This window comes from Hyperolius riggenbachi, chromosome 1 (assembly GCF_040937935.1).
Source record: "Hyperolius riggenbachi isolate aHypRig1 chromosome 1, aHypRig1.pri, whole genome shotgun sequence".
NCBI lineage: Eukaryota > Metazoa > Chordata > Amphibia > Anura > Hyperoliidae > Hyperolius > Hyperolius riggenbachi.
In genome coordinates, this window is record NC_090646.1 from 334247924 (window position 1) to 334266426 (window position 18503).

General features: G+C 42.4%; 1 protein-coding gene across 2 annotated transcripts in view; it reads right to left on the reverse strand.

Moving 5' to 3' along the window:
* Window positions 1–18503, reverse strand: part of COMP (cartilage oligomeric matrix protein) — a 162524-nt gene that overhangs the window by 96914 nt on the left and 47107 nt on the right. For both annotated transcript variants that reach the window (XM_068233919.1, XM_068233918.1), the window contains exon 2: window positions 11704–11786. In XM_068233919.1, the coding sequence (XP_068090020.1) occupies window positions 11704–11757 (54 nt within the window). In that variant the 5' untranslated portion in view covers window positions 11758–11786. The remainder of the gene's footprint in view (window positions 1–11703; window positions 11787–18503) is intronic.

The window sequence follows — 18503 nt, forward strand, 5'->3', positions numbered from 1 at the left end:
ATTGGATTTGTTTTCCAAGCGGTAACATTTAAATCATGAAAAGCAGGGGAGGAAGGATTGAGCCCTGGGGCACGCAATACTTAAAGGGAAGGTCCAAGCAAAAAAAAAAAATGAGTTTCACTTACCTGGGGCTTCTACCAGCCCCATGCAGCCATCCTGTGCCCTTGTAGTCACTCACTGCTGCTCCAGTCCCCCGCTGGGAGCTTTCTGACCTCGGAGGTCAGGGCCGAATTGCGTACATTTTTACACATTTCCGCTAGTGCAGGAACATTAACGCATACATTTTTACGCGTTAGTGGTGCAACGCGTAAATTTTTGTTCCTGCACTAGCTGGAATGCGTAAAAATGTATGCAATGTGGCCCTGACCTCCGAGGTCAGAAAGCTGCCAGCGGGAGACTAGAGCAGCAGTGAGTGACTACAAGGGCACAGGATGGCTACATGAGGCTGGTAGAAGCCCCAGGTAAGTAAAACTCATTTTTTTTTTTTGCTTGAACCTTCCCTTTAAGTGGTACAGAGGTGCAATGGAAGGGCCCCATAGACACTTTTGGGTTCTGCCACTCAAGAAGGATTGGAACCACTGAAGAACTATGCCATTGATGCAACAGTATTCCTGTAGCCTGCTCATCAAGATGTCATGGTCAACTGTATCAAAAGCTGCAGAAAGGTCTAGCAGTATCAGGATGGAGCACTCTCCTCTGTCTCTTGCCATGAGCAGGTGGTTGCAGACTTGGATGAGGGCAGTTTCAGTGCTGTGATGTTTCCTGAAGCCAGACTGGAATGGGTGATAAATGTTATTTTGTAAGATTGTGGCTTCTAGCTGGAGGTATATGGCTTTTTCAATTACCTTACCCAGAAAGGGAAGGTTAGAGACAGGTCTGTAGCTGGTCATAGCATCTGGGTCCAGGAAGGGTTTTTTGAGGAGAGGCCTGATGATTGCTTCCTTCAGTTAAACAGGAAATATCCCCGATTGTAAGGAACAGTTTATAATTTTGAGGAATACCGGTACAAACAGGTTGGGGCAGTTCAACATGAACTGTGTTGGGCCAGGATCCGGTCACAGGTAGTTTTGCGGAGGTGAAGGAGGATGCTTGATGTGACTTCTTCATCACTTTCCTTGAAGTTTGAAGAAGCTGTTACGTTGTCTCTGCTAATGGTCTTTGGTGCTATATTAGGCTCAGATGCTGTAAGTTGGATGGCGGACCTTATAGCAGAGACTTTGAGAAGAATTGGGCAAATTGATCACAAAGGTCCTTTGAAGACTGGATATTACATTTTTGGCATGCACACTGGTTACAGAGTGTTTCCATTGTGCGGAACAGTTTGCCTGGTTTGTTAACTGCAATTCCAGTCTTATGTGATAGAAAGGATGACTTTTTCTCAGTGATTACCTTTTGGTAGTTATTAAAGTGACATGTGCTCAACTTATCACTCTGAATGGATAGTATCATAAACTTTAATTGCTCACCAGGCATAGGGATTTCTGCACAGCTTCTGTTTGCCTAATGGTGGGGATGGAGCTTTTGAAATGGAGGGGAGAAGCTGTGTAGTAATCCCTATGCTGTGCATATGCATCTTCCTTTTTCAGAGTCACACACCTTCTCCTGGTGAATGTGGGGGTCTTTATTGGGGTTGAGTTACACACAGTCTTTTTGTGTTTTTGTGGAGCTGAGCACACTCAGCACTAAGGAAAGCTCCGTGTGCTGCAGTTGCTGAATTGAAATGTTCAACTTTCCTCAGCACATAACAAGTGGAGCTGTCAGCTGTGTCATAAAGAACCTGCTGGCATGAGAGAAAAACAGTCATGTTAACATTGGGAATCTTCAGTAATGTCCAGTAGCCAGCAGTACCTTATGTGTTGGTTATTGCAGCCTTACTGGAGATTAGTGCATGGGGCCCTCAGTGTGAGAATCAAGTGAGAACGGGAAAAATGGAGGCATTTAAGAGTTGTATGAGACATTGAAACAGCTTTGTTTAGTGTGATTGGAACTTTGCTCAGTGTGATCGGGGCTTTGCTCAGTGTGACTTAGGCAATAAACAGCACCAGTTTTAAAGAAATAGTAAAAATTGTGCAACAGCACCTATCATAGCTGAAATATTCCGATTCTGCAAAAGAAAGTAAGAGAATGAGAGAGTTTTTGCAACAAACCTACTGAAACTATCAGAGCACTGTGATTTCAAAGAACATCGAAATGATGCAATAAGAGACACATTTGTTTGTAGGATATACCATGAGAGTCTACAAAAAGGATACTGACGATAACAATACTTTTAAGAGAATCACTAAACTGCACCAGTAATGGAGACTCCTGGCAAGGACACTCCGAAATGTCAAACTTCAAGATAAAATGAAATGGTGTAGAAAGTGGCTACAGACATGCATAAACCCAGTATGGGTCACAGTAAGGGGTACAAATCATAATCCTGTTAAAGATGTGGAACTTCATCATAAAAAAAGAATTGGAAAACACTCCCATTATGCTTCAATATGCAGATCGAACGGGAACCTGAAATGAAGGAATACACTGGCTGCCGTCTTCATTCCCTTACAAGCAGAACAAGCTTGCTGTCATGAAGAGATTTTGGCTTTAGTTAATTTTGAGTCACCACCTGCAACAAACAAGCAGCTATTGGAGCCAGACCCAAGTAAATCTGATCTGTTTGCTTATTCTAAGCCAGTGCCTTTGAATTATACATAAAGGAGGTACCATAGTCATCATGAACACCAGTGATTATATCCAGGAGGTACAAAGACAGTTATCCAACAGCACTCACTATTGTATACCAAATTACAGGGGCACCCCACAAAAAGCTACAGGATGGCACTCAATAAGATGCTTACCAGCTTGCTCCAAAATATCAGTCAACATGTAAAGACACTTATCCATGAAAAACCTAGAGCAGCCTGCTTTTACATGCTTCCTGAAATCCACAAAGAGGGAAACCCAGGCTGGCCCATAATCTCAGGAAGTAGGATTCTCACAGAGAATTGACTTGTCACTGACTGTCCCTCAGAGGAGCTCACAATCTAATTCCTACCATAGTCATATGTCTATATATGTATTGTGTAGCGTATGTATCGTAGTCTAGGGCCAATTTAGGAGGAAGCCAAATAACTTATCTGTATGTTTTTGGGATGTGGGAGGAAATCAGAGTGCCTGAGGAAAACCCATGCAGACACTGGGAAAACATACAAACTCTGTGCAGATAGTGCCCTGGCTGTGATTCAAACTAGGGGACCAGCACTGCAAAGCGCAAGTACTAACCACTAGTACACCACCATGCTACCCTGACAGGGTTAACCCCTGGATCCTTTGCTCTGTCCACTCCTTTCAGGCGTACCAACTAACTTTCCTATTAGTACAAGTTTTGTAAAAATCTTACTTCCAATATTACTTACTTAGACTGGCTGCGGTCGTCTCCCACTACACTCAGCTCTATCTACTTCCACTTTTACATGCACCCTAAACAACTTAAAACGATGCCTCCATTGTAACGATTGGTGTCAGCACACAGAGAGAATCTGATTATGGATGATCTGCAGAATCACCAATAATACAAGTATGACTAACCTCTGGACACCTAATGAAGTGTAAGTGTTTGGTGCAATTGTAGGCTATCTCCCGTGGGGCGGGAGACACAGATAACTTCGGCCAGAGACCACCTGAGGAGCAGGTGGCCCCCGGCTGTGCAGGGACTATCTCCTTAAGAGAGGGGATAGAGATAATCTGGCAGCCAGTGATTCCCTGGTAAACTGGTAATCAGACTGTACTGCAGCCAGGGGCCACCTATGGGATAGAGGCCACTGACTGCACTGCAGGAAGGACTCTCTGAGGAGCAAGAGGCCCTTGCAGTTAACTGACACTGGGTGGAATAGTGTCACGGGTAGTACAGACAGACTGAACACTCGAGGGATGAGTGACAGCCAGATGGGTCAGGCAGGCCAGGTCGGTAACACACGAGCAGATAAGGTACAAAGACAGGAGGCTGATTCGGTAACCGGGTACAGGCAGGGCCGGGCCGAGGCAGAGGCTGGAGAGGCTCCAGCCTCAAGGCGCAGTGTAGGAGGGGGCGCAGAATTCATTCAGCTGTCATTCCTAATTGTGTTTGAAGCAGAGAGAAATAAGAAAAAGGGATACATGGCAGTGGCTGCAAGCCAGATAACTAGATATTAAGGTGTTGGGGAGGTTGTGGGCCCTGTGGCGCCTCTTAGTCTAATAGCAATCAGTGTGTGACGGCTGGGGTGGGGGGGATGGGGGGCACACTTTGGTGTCTCAGCCTTGGGTGCTGGAGGACCTTGTTCCGGCTCTGGGTACAGGCAAGGTTGGCAACTGGTAGGCAGATAGGTAGAGGTACCGAATCAGAAAGCAAGAGAGAGGTCGACAGAGCAAATGGTCATAACAGATATAAAGCACAATCCTAGTCTGGGGTGTGAGGTCCTTGGTCTTGACACCCAGGAACTAGTCTTAAAGTGAGCCTCTGAACTAAAAATCGACTCAGCAGCACTGAAAAGGCCTGGTGTTTCTTTAACAGTTTCACAGCATCAGAACTTTGTTTCTCTTATCCAAGCCTCATTTTTAGCTGCACAGAAGAAAACTGCCCGGGCTTTTTTCCCCTGATGCTGTGCAAAGCATGATGGGATTTCTGATGTTGTTGCTCTTGTTCTGCTGTTTTGGTGCAAAATTTTTTATTTTTTTTTTACATTTTGAATTTGACATTTGAAGCCTAGCGTGTGCAGCTGGGAGGGGTTATCAGGACACAGGACAGTTGGAACTGTGTCTCCTGCTCCTTGTCACCTCCTTTCAACCAAAAAGCTGGCTGCCCCCATGACAAAGATGGCAGCCCCCATGAATCACAAACATTTGCCTGTTCTTTTAAAACCGGCTGGGTAAAAAATTATATTACCTATCTATTCTAATTAACATAACTAATGTAACTTAATGACAGTATGTTTGTTTATGCTGAAGTTCCCCTTTAAGGAATAACACAGTATCCTATGCTTGGGTGTAAGGTCCTTGGTCTCAACACCCTGGAACTGGTCTAAAGTATAACACAGCAATGACACAGTAATCCTAAGCTTGGGTGTGAGGTCCTTGGTCTCAACACCCTGGAACTTGTCTAAAGTATAACACAGTAAATAACAAGAGCGTAATCTGGCTAAGTGTGAATTCCCAGGTCCACCTGGTTCTAACACACTGTAGGATCTGACTGAGGTCTGAGTGCTCACATGTAAGTATTCGCAACGGCAGACAACCAGCAACTGACCAGCAAGATCTATATATACTACAGCGCTCCTCAGCGCCGCCCCCAGCCATTCAGCCAATCAGGAGTTCCGCTGGAATCAGCTGATCGTCCTGATCAGCTGATACCTCTCCTGCTGGCATAAAGGTCCTGTCTTCTAGCGCGCGCGCGTAGCTCTCCATCTGTGTGCACTAGAAAGGCCCAGGCAAACCAGACGCATGCTGCTGTGTGGAAACTGCCAGTCTGAACGCGGAGACAGCCGCCCCACCGCCAGACCGCGCGGCGGCATCTCCGCTATTCATTACACTCCATAGTGTAATTGTTGGGATATACAGTATATCTTATGTTCCACACTCCCCCCCCCCCCCCCCCCACCTCCCCTTTCCTGCCAGGACATCTGGTCTGTAGGAACAGAGATAGTGAAGTAATGCTATTGATCAGAAATTCTGACCTATTATCATGGATTTTCTTTAGGGTCAAATTTAAGCATTTAGCACAATGCTGCAGGCCAGTGGCCTCAATTCACTAAGCTTTATCAAACACTTTATCAAACGTTTAATAGTTTAATTCATGGGAAAAATCTAATTTTGAATTCACCAAGGTGTTATAGATTTATTGAACGTTTTATTGATAAAACATTTGATAAATATATAACACCTTAGTGAATTCAAAATTAGATTTTACCCATGAGGTAAATTATCAAACTTTGATAAAGTGTTTGATAAAGCTCCGTGAATTGAGGCCACTGTACCCAAAACACTGTTTGTTAGATGTAGAACCAGTAATTACAGGAGGAGGATATTTCTTGACGGCTGACGTTATTTCTAATTGGGTCAGTATAATTAGTCGACTACTCAGGCTACATTCCTATAGACTGGAGTCGTTAAGCTTATGAATCTTTCCTCTATGGACCCAAAATCACGGTGCCTAAGACAAAATCTCCATACACGTAGGTATTCAGGAGATGGCCCGGTGTATGGTGTGGCACAATTACGAAGAAGTCCCATATATAATCTGTATATGACACTATGCACGTGCCTAATGCGAGGCCTCTTTTAATGTAATAATACGACATTCTATTGGAGTGCCTTTGTGTCAAGTGGCACAATGATAGGTAATTCCCCATAGTATCTTTATATTATGCTAAGTGTATATTAGGGGTATAACCTCAGAGTCTGTTAAACATATCCCATAGGTGGCATTATAGGCTTGTACTGTATGCACTGGAGCTACAACAAATCCAACCTAAAAAACCATATAATTTTATAAAAGGGTTTTCCTGTGATAGTATTGAGATCACTTGCCAAGCAGTGGGATTTTCTCAGAAATTTATTACAAATAAAGAAAATAAGCATAGACCTCATTATCTCTTGGTATCCCACCTGTAATTCTCAGCAAGGAAAGGACATGGACAATAATCACAAAGAAAGTGAAATTCACAAAATAGATTTGTTTTACTTCAGTACCCTTGGCGTAAGTTGGGGACACTGGTAACTCCTGAAGCTCCAGAGTTGTGGAGGGGGCCCTGGGGTCCCCCGCTGTGGGGTAAATACTTTAGCCACAAAATGACCAGAGGGCATTACATTATGTTACGTTCAATGTATCTTGGTGCTTTGTATACATTGATACCAATTTTATTACATGAAGTTACTACCATTTGGGCCAGTTAACATTTAAAGTAGTTGAATATTACGAATGAAAGCCCTGTGGCCAGTTCTGAAGAATAAGGCAATGGAAGGATGAACATTTCTGACCTTGTGCTTATAGCATGGGTTAGTAGTCAGAATGTATATCAGACACCCGGGGTATATAAGCTATAATGCACAATCCTTAGGGGGAGCCTAGGACAGCCTGGTAGGCCATAAGCCTGGTCTTTTACCATCAATGATCAAGGTTCTTGGAAAAAAGTTAGCATTATATTATGTGCTTGCAGTAATGACATTTCAGCGGCAGCACACATGACACCTGTCCTGATGCAGCCTTTTGGTAACAGGTGGGGATTAGCAAGTCTTTCTAAGCATGATTCTTAGAACGAAAATATGATAGGAATGTCTATAATATAATAATAATATAATAAATATTATAAATATATAATAATAATAATATAAACATCTAAATGGTGTACATCAGGGATAACAACTTGGACAAGCTCCCCGTGGATAGATTACCTGGAGATCTAAAAGTGTTCCTGTAAAGTGTACTGGTGGTAGTTGGCCAGTAATGGTCCCGGGTTGGGCTGGTCCCCCAAATTCCGGTGCGCAATGTTAACAGATCATGAGGCCAGGTCTGAGCGCGCCCAGACTGGTGCTGCTGCTCTCTAAGGCTGCTCCAGACATAACATCTCATTTCTGCTACTTTAAACCTCTTAATGAAAAGACTGGACCGAAATTTCAGTGGATTCTAATGTAGCACTTCTCCAGCAACACCTATAACCTTTCAGAACACCTGGATTACTTGGGATGGCAAAGATTTAAGCTGGATTGGATCTTCCTTGGTATCACACATGGCTGAACACTGCACACCTTCCTTGGAATTGACCTGAGACCTTAAAGACTTTCTGCCTCTTTGTGCCTGCCCTCTCCCATCCTGTGAGTAACTTTCATCGATTATCTACAGCATCTATGCTCAATAGACTATATTTTTCTACATATATTATACATTATATCTTCAAATTCCTAAACAAAGAACTGTGTTTTCAAATTCATGCTGTCCATCCATACATCTCTGTGTAAGGACAATTCAGTCTATACAGGCCCTTTGATCTCTGCAGGATACCAGCCACAGCTGACAAAGTTCACACCTTGACTCTAAATAGGACCTATCTCAGCAGGAGCCCTGAGCTGTCTCTTGTCCATCCTAATGTGTAAACATCAATATTCAGCAGAGAGACTTCTAGCTGTATACCAACCAAGAAATATCTATCCAATTGACAAATCCACAATAATTCTACTGAAGTCTGTTGGAATCTTCAGAAAGACAAAGAGAGGCTCGAGAGGACGTGGGAAAAGATATTCTTCACCGCAGAACCAAAATAACTCTGTGACAAAATCTACAGAGTACACCCAGCCAACAACCCTAATAGCTCCAGCACAATCCAGCAGAGATGACAGCCACACATCTGGAGACTGTTCTGTCCTGGAGTCATCAATCTCAGACCCTAGCTCCCAGGGTAGCCCCATCAAGGCTGTCCTCTGTAATGTCAGATCGATAAACAACAAAACAGCAATCATACATGATCTAATAGAGTCTTCTGATCTGGCCTGCCTGACTGAAACCTGGCTTTCTGAACCAGTTGGCCCCACCCTGGAGGCTGCTGTGCCAACAAACTATTCCGTGATATACTGCAACAGGAAAGAACGCAGGGGAGGAGGGGTTGCACTTTGCTTTAGATCAGCTTTGAAAATCAGACCACTTACTGTAGGTCCTACCAACTCGTTTGAATGCTTGGGGGTGCAACTTTCAGCTGAGAAAAACATTAACATATTGCTGATCTACCGCCCACCAGAAAAACACTCAGACTTCCTTAAGGAACTTGTAGACCTCCTATGCAACCTAACACTGGAACACCCCAGATGGATTGTTCTTGGAGATTTCAATACATGGGTGGATGACTCCTCTTCAAAACTTGGAATAGAGCTACCTCGTGCCTTACATGAACTGGGCTTCCTCCAATCAATCAGCTCTGCTACTCACAGGAAAGGCCACACTCTGGACCTTATATTCCATACTGGGCTGTCAATAGCCAATGTGGAAATTAATCCTGTTGCCTGGTCAGACCATCACACTATCCACTTCTCCCTCTCAATACCAGCTGTCAAACACCAGGTCAAGAATCAAATAAAATATCGCCGCTTAAAAGGGCTAACACCTCAACATATCCGAGATAACCTTAGCTTTGATGAATTGACTGACTCCAGCTTGGACCCTGATACTCTGGTGTTTAAATACAACAAATGTGTGTCCTCCACCTTTGAGACCATTGCTCCTCTGCGCACCAAATATCTTACTCCACACCATCATGCACAGTGGTTTGATAACGCTATAAAAGAGCTGAAAAGACAAGGCCGAAAACTTGAGAGACTGTGGCGCAAATCTCAGTCCCCAGAAGACAAACATGCCTTAATCCTCCACTTGAAGAGCTACCAAAAGGTAATCACGGGAAAAAAATCATCCTTTCTATCACAAGAGATTGCAAATGCAGTTAACAAACCAGCCCAACTGTTCCGCACAGTGGAAAAACTCTGCAACCCGGCATGTCAAAAACTTAAGATCGAGTCTTCAAAGGACCTCTGTGACCAATTTGCCCATTTCTTCACAGACAAAGTCTCCGCTATAAGGTCCGCCATCCAACTTACAGCATCTGAGCCTAATATAGCGCCGAAGACCATTAGCAGAGACAATGTAACACCTTGGTCAAACTTCAAAGAAATTGATGAAGAAGTCACATCAAGCATCCTCCTTCACGTCCGCCTAACTACCTGTGACCTAGATCCTGGCCCAACACAGTTCATGTTGAACTGCCCCGACCTGTTCGTACCGGTATTCCTAAAAATTGTTAACTGTTCCTTAAAATCAGGGATATTTCCTGCTTTACTGAAGGAAGCAATCATCAGGCCTCTCCTCAAAAAACCCTCCCTGGACCCAGATGCAATGACCAGCTACAGACTTGTCTCTAACCTCCCCTTTCTGGGCAAGCTAATTGAAAAAGCTGTTTACCTCCAGCTAGAAGCCCAAATCCTACAAAACAACAGTTATGACCCATTCCAGTCTGGCTTCAGGAAACACCACAGCACTGAAACTGCCCTCATCCAAATATGCAACCACCTGCTCATGGCAAGAGACAGAGGAGAGTGCTCCATCCTCATACTGCTAGACCTTTCTGCAGCCTTTGATACAGTTGACCATGACATCTTGATAAACAGGCTACAGGAATACTGCGGCATTGATGACATAGTTCTTCAGTGGTTCCAATCCTTCTTGAGTGGCAGAACCCACAAAGTGTCTATGGGGCCCTTCCTGTCCACCCCTGTATCACTTAAGTATGGGGTGCCCCAGGGCTCAATCCTCTCTCCCCTGCTTTTCACGATTTACATGTTACTGCTGGGAAAACTAATCCAAAAACATGGCCTGACATACCACTGCTATGCAGACGACACCCAACTATATCTTTCCTTCAAGCCTGGTGTGACAGACCCAACTCTAACTATAAACGCCTGCTTACGTGAACTACAGCAATGGATGAATGACAACTGGCTGAAACTAAATGCAGACAAAACTGAAGTCCTTCTGATAGGAGGGCAGAGCATGATAACAAAACAACTTAACTTGCAGTCTTCACCACTGGGAATAGGAGGCACGGATCTGCGCAGCTCTGATCATGTGCGCAGCCTGGGAGTTCTAATTGATTGGGATTTAAACTTCAGAACTCAAATCTCTGCTGTGGTGAAATCATCCTATTTTCACCTGAAGATCATTGCAAAAATCAAGCACCTCATACCCCCAGAAGATCTGCCAACCTTAGTCCACGCCTTCATCACATCCCGACTGGACTACTGCAATGCTCTCTACACTGGCCTTCCAAAAAAGGTCTTGTACCGACTACAGCTGATACAGAATACTGCCGCCAGACTGCTAACCAACCAACCCCGTCACTGCCACATAACGCCAGTCCTGCACTCCCTTCACTGGCTACCTATAGAATGGAGGGTCCTATTCAAGATCGGCCTACTGACATTTAAATCCCTGAATAATTTAGGCCCTGGATACATGAAAGATATGTTGCAGCTGCGTAGCAATCCCCGCATTCTCAGATCAACAGGTTCTAATAATCTAGTCATACCCAGAGTCCACTTGGAAACTTTTGGTCCCAGAGCCTTCTGTCATGCTGCCCCTACGTTTTGGAACTCCTTACCTCAACAGATCAGGACAGCTCCATCCCTGGACGTGTTTAAATCCAGACTTAAAGCCCACCTGTTCAGTTTGGCATTTGCAGAAATATAACTTTTGTTGTGTGAATACTTCATCCTACTAATTACTGAATCTGAGAGAGCCTAAGCGCTTAGAAATGTTATTGTATTGTATTGTATAACAAAGCCATAACAAGATGTGTGCTGGAAGGGAAGAATCTTCGTCCAACCTAAGTTGTTGAAAATAGAGTTTGCTGTATCCTATGTGGATCGGAAAGGAGGAAGCCTCCCCTGATCCAGCTGCCTTATAGTGCCTGGGGGGTTACCCAGACACTCCACCTATGTTTCACACCTGAGGTCCAATCGTGCCTATTCAGTCTGTCCCAGGGCCCGCCCGGTCATGCCCTTTTCGCCCCAGCTGTGTTTCAGCTCTATTATCTATCTATTACTGATGGCTAGCACGGTTCAATACCCTACTGCTACTATTATGTCCTTAGCCTAAAAGATTATTTAAGCATATGTTTGTAACAAATAACTTTATTCAGTTTATGAATGTACCTGTTTCACCAGAAGGTCTTTGACTGCTTTCAGCACAAGATTCGTGTCTTTCATCTCTGCAAGTATTTGCGGACCAACATCACCTGAAGTAATAATAATGCATATTATTTATGGATACTTCAGCACAGCATTTATTTTACATTTAAAGAAATCTCTTCTTACTCCATCTCCAAGCAGAGATTGGTTATCCTGGCAGAGTGATTATGTGGAATGCACCACGAGGAAGGAAGACTTGATAGAGAATGCAATGCGATTTTACTTAACCACTTAAGGTAAAATTAACATTTATAAATTTTCTATTTGTGCACTAATTAATGCAAATAGGACATTTAATAAATATCCATTCTACTGAAATGCATGTTTACAGGTGCCCACAAGAGAATGCACACTTGCATGCGCATGCCCATTTTAACCTCTCATTGGAAGGGCATTAAAAGGGTAAAACAGGGAGGGAAGTGGTGGGGAGGAGAGATTGAGGCCATCATTGTCGATTTGCAACAAGGCCTTTGACACCATTTGTTCTTAAAACGCAATGCTGTTTTATCATGTTTGCCTAGACATTTTGGAGACCGTACACACCTTTTTTTAAACAATTTAAAAAAGGAACTTAAAGTGGACCTGAACTCTTGCACAGGACAAACATTGAGCAATGCACCATGTATGTACAGTATTTAGAGAGTTTAGCCTGTTTAATTCCCTCTCATTTGTGTCTAATCACATGTTGTAATTTGATATCTTTCATGTCAGCTAACTGTCATGGCCGATTGACTAATTTGAAAGCACAGGATGTTAACAAAATGTCTGCTTCCATGAAAGCAGAAAGTAGAAACACTGTAGATTTATTGTAGGATTTGTATCAGCTGTAACAAATAAATGTTTTTCTTTAATGGTTATTATGCTGTTGTGTATCTTTTAGAGCAGAGAGGAAGTTCTGAGTTCAGTTCAGCTTTAAACAATTATCACTTGCATAATAGTTAGTCGGAGGAAAAATCTTTCTACTGATTGTAATTGCAATTGATAGGAAAGTTTTAAATAATAATAATAATAATCCAAACATTTGTATAGCACTTTTCTCCTGTCGGACTCAAAGCGCTCAAGAGCTGCAGCCACTGGGACGTGCTCAGGAGGCCACCCTGTAGTGTTGGGGAGTCTTGCCTTGAACTCCTTACTGAATAGGTACTGACCCAAGCCAGGATTCGAACACTGGTCTCCCATGTCAAAGGCAGAGCCCTTAACCAGTACTCTATTCAGCCACTTTAAAGAGAAACCGTGACCAAGAATTGAACTTCATCCTGATCAGTAGGTGATCCCACCTTTCCCATGAGAAATATTTTCCTTTTTCACAAATGGATCATCAGGGGGCTCTGTATGGCTGATATTGTGGTGAAACCCCTCCCACAGTGTGATGTCAGGACCATGGTTCTGACATAAAACTGTGGGAGCCTTGTTACATTGTGGGAAATAACAGTTTCCAATTGCCAAAAAAGCAAGCAGCATCTCCTTCCACTGACATCACCTGCCAGCAGTAAAAATGTCACGTCGTGTTAAATGTCAGAATGTAAATAAGGGAGAGGAAAGATTTTATAATGGGCAAACACTGACTAAATCATTTATACATAATTATTGTAAAAATGAAGCACTTTTTTTATTACATTATGTTCACTGGAGTTCCTCTTTAACGTAGCCATACATCTAGCGATGTATGGGCAGATTTGACCAAGAGACAAATCTCTCTCTTTATCGAATCTGATAAGAGAGAGATCTGTCAGCTGCCCATACACCACAGGCCGATTCCCAATTAATTTCATGCTGAAATCTATCCGGAATTGACCTTGTGCATTGCATCCGCTGCCCCAACGCTGTGCTCCCCTAATGTAAATGTCCCCCTGGTGCCCCATGTAAAGTATACATTACCTGTCCATAGCCTGTGCCTGTCCCCCGCTGCCTCCGGAATATCTCCTATACATACAGACGCACCCCCTTACTAGGAAACCACGTGGGGCGTGCGTGTATGGAGAGGGGAATGCGCCTGGAGCAACGGAAGGTCAAGTGCAGGCCATGGACAGGTAACACGGGGAACTGGGGGGGGGGGCATTTTTCATTATGGAGGACAGCAATGGGAGTTTCGTGGGTCGTCGATCGTCGGGAAATATGTTACAATAGTCCAAATGAGATATTATAAGAGCACATATTACATTTTAGTAGTATCCTGAGTGAGAAAAAGTCAGATAAAATATATGTTTTTGAGCTGGAGATGACAGGAGCTGGTTAGGGAGTGAATGTGAGGAACAGAGGAGAGAGAGGAGTCAAATATTACTCCTAAGCGCTGTGCTTTGGAACTGAAGTTATAGTGGTGTTATTAACATTTATTGTTATAACAGGCAGAGAAGTGGACAGAGATGGTGGAAAAATTATTAGTTTTGTTTTACTCATATTAAGTGTTAAGAAGCGAGAGGTCATGAAAGAGGCTATAGTAGACAGTCAGGAAGATGTGTGAGGAGAGAGTTAAGGTCTGGGGCCAAGAGGTACAGTTGTGTATCATCCGCATATAAGTGATATTGAAACCTAAATAAATTGAATAAGTTGCCAAGACCTTGCATGTAGATGGAAAAAGGAAAGGTGTGTGTGTATGTGTGTGTGTGTGTGGGGGGGGGGGGGGGGGGGGGGGGGAGGAAAGAGCCTTGAGGTACCTCCAAAGATAAAGGATGGGGAGATGAGATGTGATCCAAGTAAGAGACTGTGAAAGACCTTCCAGAAAGGTAGGAAGATATCCAGTAGAGAGTGAGGCCCTTTATACCTATAGATTAAAGTATCTGTAGGTGTGTTCAACAGTATCAAATGCTGGTGGCAGGTCAAGAAGGATGAGTATGGAATAATGGCCTTTGGATTTAGCAATAAGAAGATCATTGGCTACTTTAGTAAGGGCTGGTTCTGTGGAGTTGTTAGAGCGAAAGCCAGACTGAAACTGATCAAGCAGGGAGTTAGCACATAAATAATGGCTTGGTTCAGCATGTGTATGGCGTGCAAGTAGTCTGGATGCAAATGGGAGAAGTGACACAGGGCGAGCTTGGTGGGATCTAAACATGGTTTTGTAAGTAATGGTGTCACTCACAACAGCCTTTGTGAGTGAGGATGGACAGATGCCAGTGGAGAGGGATAGGTTGAATAGTGATGTTAGTACAGAGATGAAGGATGCAGACAGCTGCGGAATGAGATGGGAGGAAATATTATCCAAAGAACACGTGGTAAGATGAGTTTTGGCAATTAGAGGGGAGAAAGAATTTTCACAGATTGACATTTTTCACCATTACAGATTCATAAAACATCTCTTTTGTCACTTAAGTGAAGTAATTGGAAGTAATTGCCCCCTTATTAAATCATGAACTAATTGTAGTTAATCACATTTTTTTGAAAGCTGAGTTCAGTTTCTGTAGCCACATACTGGCCTTATTATTGGGTTTACTGCCAAACCTGCTGAATCAAGAGATCACTTACCAATAAATAGAACTTTTTAGATAAAGTGTAGTAAGCCAAAAGATCCCCCCCCCCAGCCCCCCAAAAAAAGATATCATGCAGTGATCTAAAAACATTGCATCTGTACATTGTTTAAAAAAGTCATTTGTAAAGCTGGAGAACACATAAAACACTGGTGAACCTCCCCAGAAGTTATCTGCAGCACATATAACCCCAAAAGTGCAGTGACAGCTTATACACACAGTCACAGATGAGCCTAGAACCACATACAAAGAACTGCAGGCCTTACTTGCCATGGTTAAGGTCAGTGTTCATGGCTCAACTATAAGAAAGCGATTGAGCAAATATGGCATGCATGGCCAAGGTGTGTTCCAAGGTGAGAACTGCTGCTAACCAAAAAGAACCTAAAGGCTAATCTCCGTTTGCCAAAAAACTTCCTGATGATTTTGGAAAAAATATTCTGTGGACTAATGAAACAAAAGTTGACCTTTTTGAAAGGTGTGTGTCCTGTTACATCTAGCATAAAAGTAACACTTCCTTTTAGAAAAAGTACTTCATGCCAACAGTCTAACATGATGGTAGTAGTGTAATGGTCTGGAGCCACTTTGCTGCTTTGTGACGATTTGCTGTTAATTTTGCTCTCTACAAAAACATCTTTAAAGAGAATGTCTGGCTGTTAGTTTGTGATCTCAAACTGAACCACACCTGAGTTCTGCCGTAAGACAATGATCCAAAACACACCAGCAAGTTCACCACGGAATGGCTTAAAACAAAACAAAACAACATTTTTGAAGTGGCCTAGGCAAAGTCTGGATTTGAATCCAACTGAGATGCTGTGACATGACCATAAAAAGGCAGCTCATGATCAGAAACCCTTCAATATAAAAATCCCTTCACAACGATGTGAAAGGGGTCATTTTTTTCACACCCTAGATGGAGGTTTAGATAAAAAAATGTTCTTGCTAAATTAATGAACTTAAAAACTGCATTTTATGTTTACTGGGTCTATGTTTGTCTAATATTAAACATTGTTTGATGTTCTGAAACATTTAATTGTGACTAATATGCAAAAAATACAAAAAGAGATTAGGAAGGGAACACTGTACATAGGTGCTATGTAAATAGATAATAATAACAACATCAACAGCAGGGGGTGCTATGCAGGTGTGCTATAACCTTTTACATTCTCTGATAAATTACTAAGACAATAAAGCAAAGAAAATATAATGGCTGATTGCTAGCCCTGCATATATTCTGCTCACTGCCTCCAATCTGCAAATGAACAGTGCATAATGACATGTTACTGATAATCTTCCTGTGAGTGCTTTCAAACAACGGTTCATTTTGTGCTATCAAGCAAATCAAACTGTAATTTAGTTATCAAGATAATTACTGTTCTGGTATTTTTCTTGAAGGTTAGAAACCACTGTTCTCTTGTTCAGCCAGTTGTAAGGACCATCAAATATTCACGATTTTCCTCTTGGTATTATTAAAAGCATGATTTTTTTTCAGTACAAATAGATTATTAGATTTTTTTTTTCCATGTGTTTAAAATTGCTATCCACACACACAATTTAAATACCACTAATTAGATTTTATGAAGTTTTTTTGAGAAAGGGGTTTTAGAGAAAATACTTTTCTCTACTTTTTAAAGAGGAACTCCAGTGAACATTTTACTGTTGGCAGGTGATGTAGCTGCTGCATGGTTTTTGGCATTTGGAAACAGCTGTAAACAGCTATTTCCCACAAAAGTTCGAACTTTTCTTGTGGGATGGGGTTACTTGTGGGAGGGGTTTCACCACAATATCAGTCATACAGCTCCCCCTGATGGTCTGTTTGTGAAAAGGAATCGATTTCTCATGTAAAAGGGGGTATCAGCTACTGATTGGGATAAAGTTAAATTTTTGGTCGGAGTTTCTCTTTAAATCATTCTGTAAGCATACGTTGCTAGACTAGATAATTATAAAACCAAAATTATGGAATTCTTGGAAGAAGATAAAATGTTATATAAACCCAAGAAGACATGGTCAAATGCTATAAACAGGGAACAGAGAGTGGCTTATCCCAGATAACAGGATCTGTTAGGTACTGAGCACTTTAAACCCCACCAATGAATACATGTCCCACCCCATTATTTGATGGTTTTAGTAATTTTTCTACACATGTAAGTAATTCTTACATCTTGCTCAGTGTACCATTGTTATATATGCAATAATATCCTCCAAGATGCAATGGCAATGCACGTGTACGGCGTTAGAATGCTCCTATTTTAGATGCTACCATTTGATTATTTAGTCCTCTTACCACAAGGATGCCAACACACAGATAGGGAAAGAGTTAATCTTGTTGGCAAAATTTCCATCAGTGGTGCCAACAGGGAACAAAATCCACACCTGGGAGTAATACCACTCTGTTTCTCAAAAAAGGTTATTCTTTTTCATATAGTTCCATAGCTACATAGTCATCTAGGTTGAAAAAAAGACGTGTCCATAAAGTTCAACCTTTTGACCCTCACTACACCTCAATCCAGAGGAAAGACTGCCACAGAGACAGGAACTCCCTGACTAGATCAAGATTTCATAAAGGTATCATCTTCTCACACCTAAAAATAATAGCTGTGGATGCCCTTCGAGGTAAGGAAAGATTCCAAACATTTTTAAATGCAAGTATTTAATTTGCCATAACTACTTCTTGTATTAAGATATTCCACATCTTAACGACTCTTACTGTGAACAAACCCTCTCTGCCTTTGACCTGGGCGACCAGAGTTCGAATCCTGGCTAGGGTAGGGGCAGTACCTATTCAGTAAGGAGTTCAAGGCACGACTCCCTAACACTGCCGGGTGGCCTCTTTGAATCCGACAGGATAAAAGTGCTATACAAATGTTTGGATTATTATTATTATATAGGCTGAAAAAGAAATCTTCCCTCCTCCTTGCACAGCTCATGGCCTTTTGCCCTTTGTACAGACCAAGGCAAAACAGGTATTTTCCAAACTAAATAAGCTCAGAATGTCTAGCCTTTCTTGGTAAGCAAGATTTTTCATCTCTTTGATTAGTTTAGCTGTCCGTTTTTGTACGTGTTTTAGAACTTTAATGTCCTTTTTATAGTTTGGTGCCCAAAACTTTATCCCATTCTCCAGATGTTCCATCATAAGTGATTTATACAAAGGGAGAAGTATACTAGCATTTTGTGATTCCTCATTTTATGCTGCTCAGCATTGAATACTATTTCTTCAGTATTCCCTAGTCCTTCTCCAAGTGTGATGTCTTCACCCATACACCATTTTACATGTTGTTTTGCCACTGGCTAGTCCAAGATGCATGA